The following is an 11,651-nucleotide window of genomic DNA, read 5'->3' on the forward strand; positions in this document are numbered from 1 at the left end:
CCAGTCAGACTGGAGGCCATGCTCTGGCCACCCAGCATCCCTTAGCAAGCACATCTAGGCTATCTACAACATGTGTAGGATGCTTAAAAATCATGTGACAGAGCAGACCTATATGAGCCACTTTACATTCACCTTTGTTAAGAGTTGCAAAATGTTTACTGGAAATACTCCTCTCTCTAGCTTAAGGCAGACAAGCATGCTGAGTCTTTGCATGTAAGAAATGTGCAGCTGAGCTGTCCTTTATGTGAGGGGCCTGTTGCAAGAAGCTGATAACAAATTGCAGGCAGCTGGTAAAGAGTTGCAGCAGCCCAATAAGAGAGAGTGGAAACAGTTTTCCCAGCTTAATGCATCCCCTGCCTGTCAGAGCAGCAATGGCAGAAGGGGAGCAAGAACAACTGCAGAGGGGAAAGCAGCTCCATGAGGAAGAGAAGGCAGGCTTCACCTACAGTAAGTCCTTGGCAGAGCACTGCAGCTTTCTAATGCTGCTAGTATTTTCCCCTACCTAGCAAATGGGTGTGAGTGCCTCCACCAGAGCAGCTGTGGGAGTTGCTAGTGGTACCCTGAGATGGGGAAGGGAGCAGAGAGCCAGCCTGAGGCCACCTGTTCTGTCTCACACAAACTGAGGCTTGCAGGGGATTTGGGTTGATGCTTCATAGCAGGGCAAGCTCCAGCCCAGGCATGCTTCTGTGATGTGCAGGGGCCATACTGCACTGCTCATGAGGGATACCAAGCCAAGGAGATGTTCCTGGGAGATCTGGGGTCTCCATGATTTGGCAAGTTCCCTTACCAGGAGGCAGAGCTAAGGTCTGGGTCCTCTGACTGGGCAGTGTAAAGCCATGCAAGGAAATCGCAGCAGCAGTGCAGCTTCCCCCCAGGCATGGCTGGAGCAAGTCTGTCAGGGCTCCAGCTAAAAACCTGATCTGAATAAGCTGTTTAATGCTTCCTCTGCAGCATGAGTGGGGGGGGGGAAAAACCAACAACCCTCACTAGTTTAAGGGAAGGATGAGTTTGTGTCAGTTACCTCAGCACAGGAGCCATGCTATGCTTATGAAAATCTTACTAAAGCAGCAATCCAAAATACAATGACTGCTCCTTGCTCCTGCCTGTGCTTTTTCAGGGTCCCTGCGAGTGATATACCAGAGCTGGTTTGCTAATTGCTGCTTGTTTTTGTTGTGAAAGGGGTAACTCTTGGGGGAAGACAGGGGCCAAGAAAACATCAAGGAGAAAAGGGAGAGAAAGGGGCATGGGACTGAAATAAGAAAAAAAAAAACCCTTCAAAGTGTATGGGAGAACAATTTTCTTTCTTTCAGGACGTCACCTTCCCACAGAAATGCTCACTGGCAGTTTGCAGGGAGAGCTGCAAAGCCTGCTGAAACACCTCAGGGCATTGCTCTGAGGTTGACTTCCAGAAAACACAAGGCCAGGCTGACTAGTCAAATAAAAAACATCATGTTTATCTCTGGGGAACCCTGGCAGGCAAAACATGTTACAAAGGGAAGGGTTTGCAAAACAGCATTGTTGCCTCTAAACCCATCACATTTCCTGGACAGAAAAAAAAGGAAGTGTTGTTTTGGTTGTTGCGGGTTTTCTTTCTTGTGACAAATTCCCTGCAGACTCTGGCACACTCCCTGTGGTTTTGCTGCCTGCCAGGGGGCTGTGCTGGCTCAGTGGGAAACGTTTCATTCTCTCCTGACCCCCAAAGTGTCAGCTCTTGGGGGCCCCTGTGTCACCCGGGGGGCCATCCTCTATGATCTGCTGGGTGCTGGGGGAGCTGCAGTGGTTATGACCATGTCTTTTTCAGAACTGCACTGTGCTTGGATGTAGGACACTGGGTAGGCAATTACCTTAAAGTCACCTTTAACAAACAAGATACATAATGTAAATAGAAGTATGCACTTGAGGTATCCAAGATGGTAAAACACCCCGAACTTTTCTTACCAAAGAGAGGTAAAGAAATGCATGGAAAACTTCACTTGTTGGTACTAAGACTTTATCTAGAAATTCCCTTCCCTGCCCCAGTATTCATCTGATGACTTGTAGATGTTTTCCTGACACACCTTGCCAAGGAATCTGCTTGCCCTGAGCTTAGGGTTGCAGTAATCAGAACTACTGATGGTCCTAGGAGGGTTGCTGCCTGTTTGTTTGCATTTTGTTTTTTTTTTTCTAGTAAGTCTCCTTCTTGGAGTTCTCAAGGGAATGTGAAAAGATTAAATATCATTCCCTTATCCCCTATCCTCTTCCCTGACCCTGTTCTAAAAAGAAAGAAAATGACCCCCTAATTACTGAGCTACTTGCCATGCGTTCATGTCTCAGCACTTGCGCAACCAAAGGTGCAGTCTGACATTAAAAGAAGTCATAAAAAAGCTCAGAAATAAAGGCTTTGGCAGGTCTGTGTCAGATGGGTGAGCAGACCTGCTTCGCTGAGCAGCTGCGCAGCCCAGCACGCAGCCAGCAGCAGCTGGCACGGCTGGAGCAGGGCGGCCACAGCCCCTGGCCACAGGCCAGTTTCCCCACACTCCCTGACCCGAAGTGCCTGCATGGCACTGGCAGTGCTCCCTGGCCAGTTCATAGCTCCTTATCTCTTTGACTTGGGTGGTAATTCAGCTTAAAATATAAGGGTAGGTTGGCAACATTCTAATGTGAGTAATTTAACATAGTGTCATTACTGGAATACTTGACCAAAGCATCAAACCAGCTTCAATACCTGCAAATTGTTGCTGGCTCCAGGCTGAGACCAGATGGCCTGATAATAGGGTGCTTTGATCAGTGAACTTGGGGTGGATGAATCCCCAGAACCATTGTGATGTTCATCCTTAGCAGTCGCAGAGTGTGGCTGCTATGGATGGAGAGAATGTAAGAGGACTGAGAGAGGTTTCTGGGAGAAGGACAGCAGCACCCAAAGAGACCCATGCCAGAAAGTCGGTGGCAGATGTGGAACAGGCATCTGTGTTTCAAATTGGGCAAAATGAGTGTTTCTTGCCATGTTCATGTCCATAGCCAGAAGGATCTGATCATGCCAGGACCTCCCTCCCCTGAGGAAGGGCATGCTCTGGGTGCGGGGTATGTCACTGGCCCCAGACCTTTGGGTCTGAGGCAAGCTAGCTGGTTGCTTCTCGCTATTCCTGTCTGAAAGGCACTGCTTCTGTTTCTCCCCACCACATCCACCTGGCAGGGCAGGTAGAAAGGAGGTGTTTTGAGGAGGGTACCTTGGAGATGAGAGATTTGCCTTCTGCCTTTTGACCCCAGCTCTCTCTGCACCGTCTCCTGGGGTGCTAAGTTTCTGCAGAGAGCTAAGGCTTAGATTGTCATGTAACCTCGTGGGGTACATCAGTGACCTAGGAGATGTTTTCCATGTACAAACACAATTAACATACCGCTTTCTCAATCACAGAGAGATCTCACACCATCTCCAGAGGATGCAGTGGTTTATGTGTCTCTCTGATAAATCTAGAAGGAAATGCCAAAAAAAAAAAAAAAAATATATCCAGACTGGTGCTTTGAACATTTGTCTAGCAACCACCATATTTTATTATTTCAGTAAAAATAAAATTCTATGCTCTCATGTAGAGGAATCTGCTAATGAAAACAAAGGAAAGAGAAGAAACCACTAGATTTGTCTCACTTTGCAAAGGAGAGGGACGTGAAAATCTTTCACAGAGCTTTACTGTCCTCCACAAATGGTTGTACAGCACGGAGTTTTAGGGTTTAACACAAGCCCCCTTTCACATTTAGCTTTTGTTCTCTTTTTTTTTTTTTTCCCTTCCTTAGGTTGGATTAGCTGGTTTAATATGAACCATTACTTCTTCCTGCAGACCTTCGCTCACATTGCAGTTGAGGGACATGTCAATAAAGCCACGGGCTCTGATGAAAGATTTTATGCAGTAGAAATGAGATATGCCCCTGGGGGGTCAGTGGACAGTCAGCAGCAAACTCCATTTCACCAGCGTGAGCTGTGAAAGAAGAGCGAGCGGTCTGGAAAGGGAGACCTTTGTAGACCTGCATAGGAAGGCAGAGAGAAAAGATGGTAGACCATTGGGTGGCTGCGCTTGGAAAGAGTCTGTAGCAAATTGTGAAGGACTGGGTGTTTGGTGCTGGAGTGAATAAGAAGAGGTGGTCAAAGCTGTATGCTGTGCTTTTCAGGGTGTCTCGGGTCTGGAGTCCTGCCAGTGCTTCTGTAACTGGTGCTAGAGAAGCACCAGCAGTTTTTTTCCAAGGGAAGAAGATTAAAATAGCTGTGTATTTCTTGTCAGAGAAATTCACTCCAGATACATCCTCCTCTCATTTTGTCTTCTCCTTGTTTTTTGTAGTACCAGTGTTGTGTTGGAAAACAGAAAGTTGTTAAATTACCTAGTTGCTTGTGTTAGGACTGGTTCCTGCTCCAGCCCCTTCTGCGCGATGCTGATGTTTTATTGTTTTCTGTGTTTAACAGGTACCTCTGTCCCAAATTGCTTTCAGTGCTGCACCTCCTCCTCAGATCCTGTACAATCCTGCCCAGCAGATCCTGACATACACTGGGTTCTGTCCTTCTGCAGCAACTATTTCTACATATCCATCCTACCCATTACCTCTTCAGGTACAGTACACAATGGTGTCCTTACTCCATCAGAAAAGCATAAGATGCTACTCAGTACCAACTCGGTGGTACCTGGGGGTTTGAAATGAGGCAAGGCAACTCACAGACTTGTCTCTGGGGTAACTTAGTCTTGACCCTAATTCTCAGACCTCAGGCTTTCTCTGGTTGGGCTCTGCTGACCAGGAATCCCATTGAGGGATTAGAGCTGCACTGCAGTAGTCAGTAAGATGAACATGGGCCCCATGTTGGGCACGATAAAGCAGCAGCCAAAGCATTGGGGAAGCCAACAAAAGCACCTGGCAAACACAGGATTTGGCAGGAAAGTTTGCACACCTTAGCCCACCTTATTCTTAATACGGAGATAAGTAGATTAGGACTCATGAAATGGAAAGGAGACAAAAACCAGAAGGAAATAAGAGGTCCATGAAACTGAGTGATACGGAGAGGATTGTGGATGGTTATTAGTGGTAACATCTATTCGCACAAAGTTTTGGTTGCCCCAGTAAAACTGTTATGTGGCAATATAAGCCAGAAATAGGAAGTGTTTTTACACACCAGAGAAGAGTCAAATGGCACAGGCTGTTGTGGAAGAGTATAAATGAGGGGTTAGGAACATCAGCTGCTGTTAAATACAGGGATTCAGGTGTCACTTGCAGCCCAGCAATTCCCCAAATGGCTGCCTGCCATAAGAACCGATGGGGGCTCATCAAAAGATCAAGCCCTTTTTCTTCTAGCTTTCTATAAGCATCTGCTACAGGCCACTGCTGGGAGACAGGTACAGAGCTGCTGTAGGAGTTGGCAGAGGTTGGTGCCTGGAGGTAGGAGAGAAAGCTTCCAGAGATGCAGCTTTCTCCCCTTGTGGGAAGGGATACAATATGAGCTGAGTCAACACTGCTATGCCACCTTCAGAAGGATGAGGTGCAAGTCATGCCCCAAGCCTGTGCTGTGTCCAGCCAGAGCTAGCATGGAAAATGCAGGGAGTGGTGCTGAGGATGGTGTTTGCTTCCATCCCCCACCCCCCGGCCCACGACGTGAAGAACATGAGGTGAGCTGGGAAATAACTGGGTGTACTGAGACCCTGAAGCAATCACAGGAGTTTTTAGATCTTTTAAAGCACAGTAAAACTGTTTTGTTCCATCTAATGGCTTGTTATACTTTGGCTGTGTAGTGTTAGACCAGTGGGTACCACAAGTTTTGCAGTGCTTCTTAATTGAAAACGCTGCGCGTTCAGCATGAACGTGCTGTGGACCAGCTCCCCACAGCCTCCTGAGCTACATCTGTTCAGGGCCCATAAGCTGCCAGGCACAAGTACTGGGACACAATGATCACCCGCACCAGGGAATTGTTAGCATGCTCCTGGTATGGGGTTGGACCAAACCACCTAACAGTCTTCCAGCAACGCTCGGGAAGGGGTCAGAAGATGGCAAGGGCAATGGACTGTTCCAAGTAGGCAGTGTGCATGCAGTCACACTCATTTGGCGTTAAGAGTTCAGCTGTGGGGATGTGATATGTGCTGTGCCAGTTGGCTTCACAGCCAGAGAACAGTCCTTGGCACATCATAATTATTAACATAAATGGGGCCAGGCACTTTGGGAGACCACAAGTTAAGAGAAAAACAAGAATGTCTCTTTTTGTTTGCTTTTAGCTGAAAAGCTGTGCTGTTCTGCAGAGTTCAGTTAGCATGTAGCCAAGAATAGAGAGAGAAGGGGATAAAAACAGATGAAAGAAAGCAATTAAGTTGAAAATATGCATGTAAGTAGTCATGGGGATCAATTGTAACTGCTCTGTCCTGTGCCCACTGAGAAACAGAAATACATCACATTTACCCCAAATTCTTAACTGCATTCCAAAATAATCACAGTTCTTTTCCTAGATTTCTACTTTATCCAAGTGTGTTCATTTGTCTTCTCTCCCCTTCATAATGTCAGAGGCAGACACCACCAGCTGTTCCCAAGCCAGGAGAGGTTAGTGAGAAGCACTGGGCTCCAAAAGGGAGAGCACTTAATCCTTTCCCTGGGAAAAAATAAACCAGAAAACAAGCCACCTTCCTCCTGTATGAGCTCATGAGGTTGTAGTTTGGAGAGAAGTAATTTCTGCATCAGTATATGAGTTAAAAAATCACAATAAACTTACTCAAAGCTAAAAATGGTGAATGTTAGAAGCAGGCCCAGTTAAGAACAGCCAGAAACTTAACTGTCATCCACTTCCATTAATTGAGAGCTGTGGGCTGAATCCATGGAGCTGGAGGTCTTCATGACCCATCTAGGTGCTCCAGGCAGTACCCCGCTGCTGTATTCAGGCTTTCACAAGCCCTGCTCAGCTGGTCCTAGTCCTTAAGCCAACTGCAGGCCCTGGGGCTGGGATTCGTCTGGCTAAACACAGGGGTTGTTGGCAGGTAGGGATCTAGTGCTGCCTGAAAATGAGGTCAGGTAGCCACCTGGCCCCTGCTGCCGCTCTGGGAGGGTCCAGGTCCTGTAGTCCCTGCGTCCCATCTGTGTGGATGTCTGGGATATCCCATGGCATCCCAGAAGGGCTGGACACTTACATGTGGGCAACTGAATTCAGGTCTAGCTGTCCATAGTGCAGAAGACCCTGCCTGAACCTGGAGTCCACAGAGGGAGCCACACATGGATTATTTCAGGCTACAGATGTATGATGTGAGTGCTACAAAAGCACCCTGAAGGCCTTTCCACTGACTAGGGGTGGGATTCCATTGCTACGTGTCACTATGCTGTGTGCTTAGGTATCTGTGTTCTTGAGCCTTCAACTGAGACACTAAAATCTGAAGCTGAACCCTGTATCCTAGGGCTGCAGTTCAAGGTATGGCATCTGAGGTGGGCTAATGTTCGCAAAATATCCACACAGTGCTGGCTGATGTGGCTCAAGGTCTGCATGAGGCTCACACATATTTCTGGAGCAGCTGGCAAGAGGGTGCCCTTGGGCACTTCAAAAAGTGTAATTTTTTGCTTCCACGTCAACCAAGATCCACCTAAGAGCCCCAGGACGCACCTCTCTTCTCAGCATTCCCTTTGGCTCACCAAAGCTTTGGCTAAACACTGTTCCTAAGGCCCTGCATTTCACTTTGCCCTACACCTGCCCCTGGCTGGGGTAGGGTCATGTGGTGGTTCAGTGCAACAAAAGGAGCAAAACCTTCTTCAGCTAAGAGTTAGGGGTGGAAAAAAAAAGTGAATTGATGCCAGTTAATGAAGTAAAGCAGTTAGCAATCAATTACCGACTAATAACCTTAGTTTGAACCCTCAGCTCAAGTGAGGAAATCCACAGCCCTAGTTCCACCTCCTGGGAACATAACCCACCTTGGATTACTCTGGCATGCAGCACACCTAGCCTAAGCGCTGCCCTCACTTGCATGGACTAAAGCTCCCTTAAGCCCACAGGCTATGAACCTGAGTTCACCTGTGGCTCCCACCATCGAGCAGATTCATTCATAGCCCTCTGTGGAATCTGGTATCTCACTGAATAAGTGCTTGCTGGAGAGGAAAACAAAGTCTTTAAAAAACCCACAACCTGAGCTGGCAGTAAACGCTCCTCAGTTCCCTCATACTTCCTCATCCGCCAGCAGAAATCAGCCAAAAGCATAAAAGAAAGGGTGATAACAAGAATGCATTTTGAGAAGGGTTTCTTTTGTTTACTGTGGCATGTGCTAACAAAATCATTCATCCCTTACTGGTACAGTTCAGTCACAACTAGTCTTGGTAGCAGGCCTGCCAACTGGTCAGGTAAATGATTAGCTGTGCAGGGGCTGGTGGTGATGACAGCAGTGAAGGCTGTGCCAGTCATTCCTGCCAGAGGAGAGCTCATTACGGAAGCAATTCCAGGCAGACAGATGGAAACAGTGGCTGCAGTTTGAGGCGCGAGGGAAGCAACAACTCCAAAATAAATTACAAAAACAAACCACCCAAAACCACGACAACTGCAACAGTTTGGAGCTGATGTAGCTAGCAGGTCTGTCAGCGTACCTGCACTGCCTCCTGGAGAGCTGAAGGGCACAACCGACCTCCCTGTCAGGACATCCCCGTTCTCACTCACCAAGTCGCCCTGTGGTACAAACGCAGGCCAACATTCTCCTCACCATGGGGCTTTGGCCCAGGGCAGCAGCCCCCGCTCACCTGGAGCCCCCCAGAGAAGCCAGGCACTGTGGCATGGGGTCTGCCAGCCCTGGGCAGCTCTCAGGTGCCATTCGTTGTCCAAGTGCCAGCCCTGGCACTGGCTTTCTAGATGGTGACTATTAATTTTTTTAGCAGCAGGGAGCAGCGTTTACTTGCCCAGATTTTTCATTTCCCTTGAAAAACATCCATGATTACTATTTTTCGGTTTGTTTTGATTTTTAAATTCCAGGCACTTTAGGCCTGAACCTGAGGGGAGCGGCGCACAACTCTTCTGATGAAGCCCATGTATTGGCATGTGCTGGCATATGAGGGGAGGAGTGAAATCCTGACCCCTCTGAAATCAATGGCAAAACTTGGTTTAAAGCAGTAGTAGGATTTTATCCAGAACATCAGTCCCTACATGCATTCTGTTGTTTTAACAAACTCTGCTTGTTCCTGAACATGAGCTGCTTCATAAGCTCTGTTTTTCATGACCCTTTCAGCTGAACCTCATTATAGCTGAGACAGCCAAAGTGAAAAGATCCACAAGGGAGACACATGCCTACCTGTAAAATTTTCTCTTAAGAGTCATCTGCATTTGGCACAGGAATAAGACCTTACACTCACGCAAGCATTATAACTGAGGTTAATTACATCTGAGATAATTCACATCTCACAGTGATGCTTGGAAAAAAGCAGCTACACGTAACCTAATTGGCCAGTCAGGTGCAGTGGCTCACCCAGAAAGCCAGAGCATCTTTTCCTGCAGAAATTCCTGTTCTGCTCTATCGCCTAGCTGTATGCGCAATGTCTGTTAAAAATGGCTTGGGTTACAGGTGGAATCTGTCTTGTTTCACTAGACACCATCATTGCTATACTTAAGGACGTGCTTTAAAACTGAGTGTTGTGCTGCAATGCATAAGAAATTTAATCATGGGGCTTAGAGCTGCAAATGGGGTTGTAATCCTTTACTGAAGGTTATTTTTCTTTGTCTATATACAGCCTGCCAGCAATTTTCCAGGAACATCATCTACTGACATTTCTTTATCAGAAGAAACTCAGCCTCCATCCCAGTCCAGCTCCAGCTATGGGCTTGCTCCCAATGCTCCAGCTCTCTATACACCGACTTACTTCTTGCCTGGAGAAAAGCCTCCACCATATGCACCATAGAACAAAGTATTTATTTTAGGTAACTGGTAGGATTTTATTTTAATAACCTCTGAAAACTGTGCTGTGCAGGCACTAGAATTCCTAAGAAACCCACTGTGGATGGTGTTACGGCCACTCTGCTTTTACCCGCATCTCACTGTGAGCAGAGCAGAACCCTGGCAGTGTAAGGGCAGACATGTCACCAGTGGCATGACCAGTCACCACTCAGTTTGCCTGCAGTCAAATGCAGTGTTGCTTTCCAGCTACAATAAGCGTGAGATGTTTCCTTCTCAGTACACTGCAGAATAAATTGTCTTCAAGAGGAAAAAATGAAGAAAACACTCAACACTCTGGATACGTGTTCTGCTTTCATAAACCAATGTAGCGGGGTTTTAGCCTGTGTTGTCTGAGTGGGTAGTCAGGAGCTCTCCAGGTCAGTCATTTTTGGTAGAAAAAAAGACCAGGTGTTTGTTTGTAGTATTTAATTTAATAACCCTTTTTGGTGATAGTGTTGTACCAATAAAAAAAGTGTGGCAATTATTTTACAATAAAATTGTCTGTGTATATTTATACTGTACCAAAGACTGTGTACATTTGTAAGGACAGGAAAACAAAAGAACAGAGGAAAAAGTACCTTACTGAATAGTTCCCTCTTTCAGGTTTCAAACAGAAAGGTTAATTTTATTGGGACTATTTTGTCTGAACTTTGTGCCAGTCTAGTCTGCGTAGTAAAATGTCATGTCAGTGGGCTAAAGATGCAATTTCCAGACACCTATCCTAAGCTGCACTTAAGCATTCAAATTAATTCCTTTCTAGTCAAAAAGAGGACCACGACCAAAACCAATGTTAAACCCCAGTGATTTATTTTTAAAGTGATCAAGACCCGATCCAGGCATTTTGCAATGACTGAAACAGAATGGTAAAGGGTCAGAATTCCTTCATACTTTTATTTTCTCCTATTGTATAAAGACAAAATTATGTTGACAAGGCTAAGCAGCAATACCTGTAGCAGTGCCACTGGCAAGAACAAAGTCTTGTCCCTGTTGTGTGCACCCATTTCATTTGATGCACTGCATCAAATTAACTGGGATCCCCCTTAGCACATGGCTGCCGTATTTCGGGGCAGGAGTGGCTACACCAGCATGAATAGCCATCAGCCTGCTGCATCCCTTCACAGAATTTCGCTCCTGCAGGAAGGGTGGTGGTGCTGCTTGCTCTTACAGTCCAGACAGCAATGAAGCTACAGAAATTTCCTGAAAGGCCAAAGAGCAAGGCAGGGAAAGGAAGGTATTTCTCATTAATTTTTTGAGCAGCTGCTTCATATTATGATAATATTAAAAAAACCTATATAAACAAAACCAGCTTACTTGACAGTTTCCTTTAAAAGGAAGTGACACCATCAGACTAGCTGAAAATAAAACAAAGAATGATCATCCTTTTTCATAATACTTTCCACCTTTCAAGAAATTTCTGTTTATTCATGTGTTGTACCTCTATGTACAAAAAGGGGATTCAGTACTAATAGACATAAGATCAGAGGTTAATTTATATGGACCGCAAAAGCCGCATTTTGTTCAATTAAAAAGGTTTTTCTGAGATGCAAAGTTTGGGGCCAGTGATGTTAACATCAGTGACAAGGTACCTTACATGTATTGTTGACAAGGTGAGTTACATGCACCTGGTTGAGAAAAGCCAGACTCCATCACACGTAACGGTGACTTGGGAAGGCAAACACCATCATGCCAAATGTCCCCCCCTTCCTTCTTCTTCCCTGAGCTTTATACGCTGAACATGACACCATGTGGTACGGGATACCCCTTGGG

At 46.3% G+C, this 11,651-nt stretch overlaps 1 protein-coding gene across 3 annotated transcripts in view; it reads left to right on the plus strand.

The window, feature by feature from the left end:
* Positions 1-11,339, plus strand: part of TMEM255B (transmembrane protein 255B) — a 76,020-nt gene extending 64,681 nt beyond the window's left edge. The window contains exons 6-7 of one of the 3 annotated variants that reach the window (XM_040585332.1): positions 4,430-4,573; positions 9,682-11,339. In XM_040585332.1, the coding sequence (XP_040441266.1) occupies positions 4,430-4,573; positions 9,682-9,849 (312 nt within the window). In that variant the 3' untranslated portion in view covers positions 9,850-11,339. The remainder of the gene's footprint in view (positions 1-4,429; positions 4,574-9,681) is intronic. The other 2 variants (XM_040585331.1, XM_040585330.1) reach the window with 2 other exon arrangements.
* The last annotated feature ends 312 nt before the right edge of the window (positions 11,340-11,651 follow it).

The sequence above is a fragment of the Falco naumanni genome, chromosome 2, assembly GCF_017639655.2.
Source record: "Falco naumanni isolate bFalNau1 chromosome 2, bFalNau1.pat, whole genome shotgun sequence".
Taxonomy (NCBI): Eukaryota; Metazoa; Chordata; class Aves; order Falconiformes; family Falconidae; genus Falco; species Falco naumanni.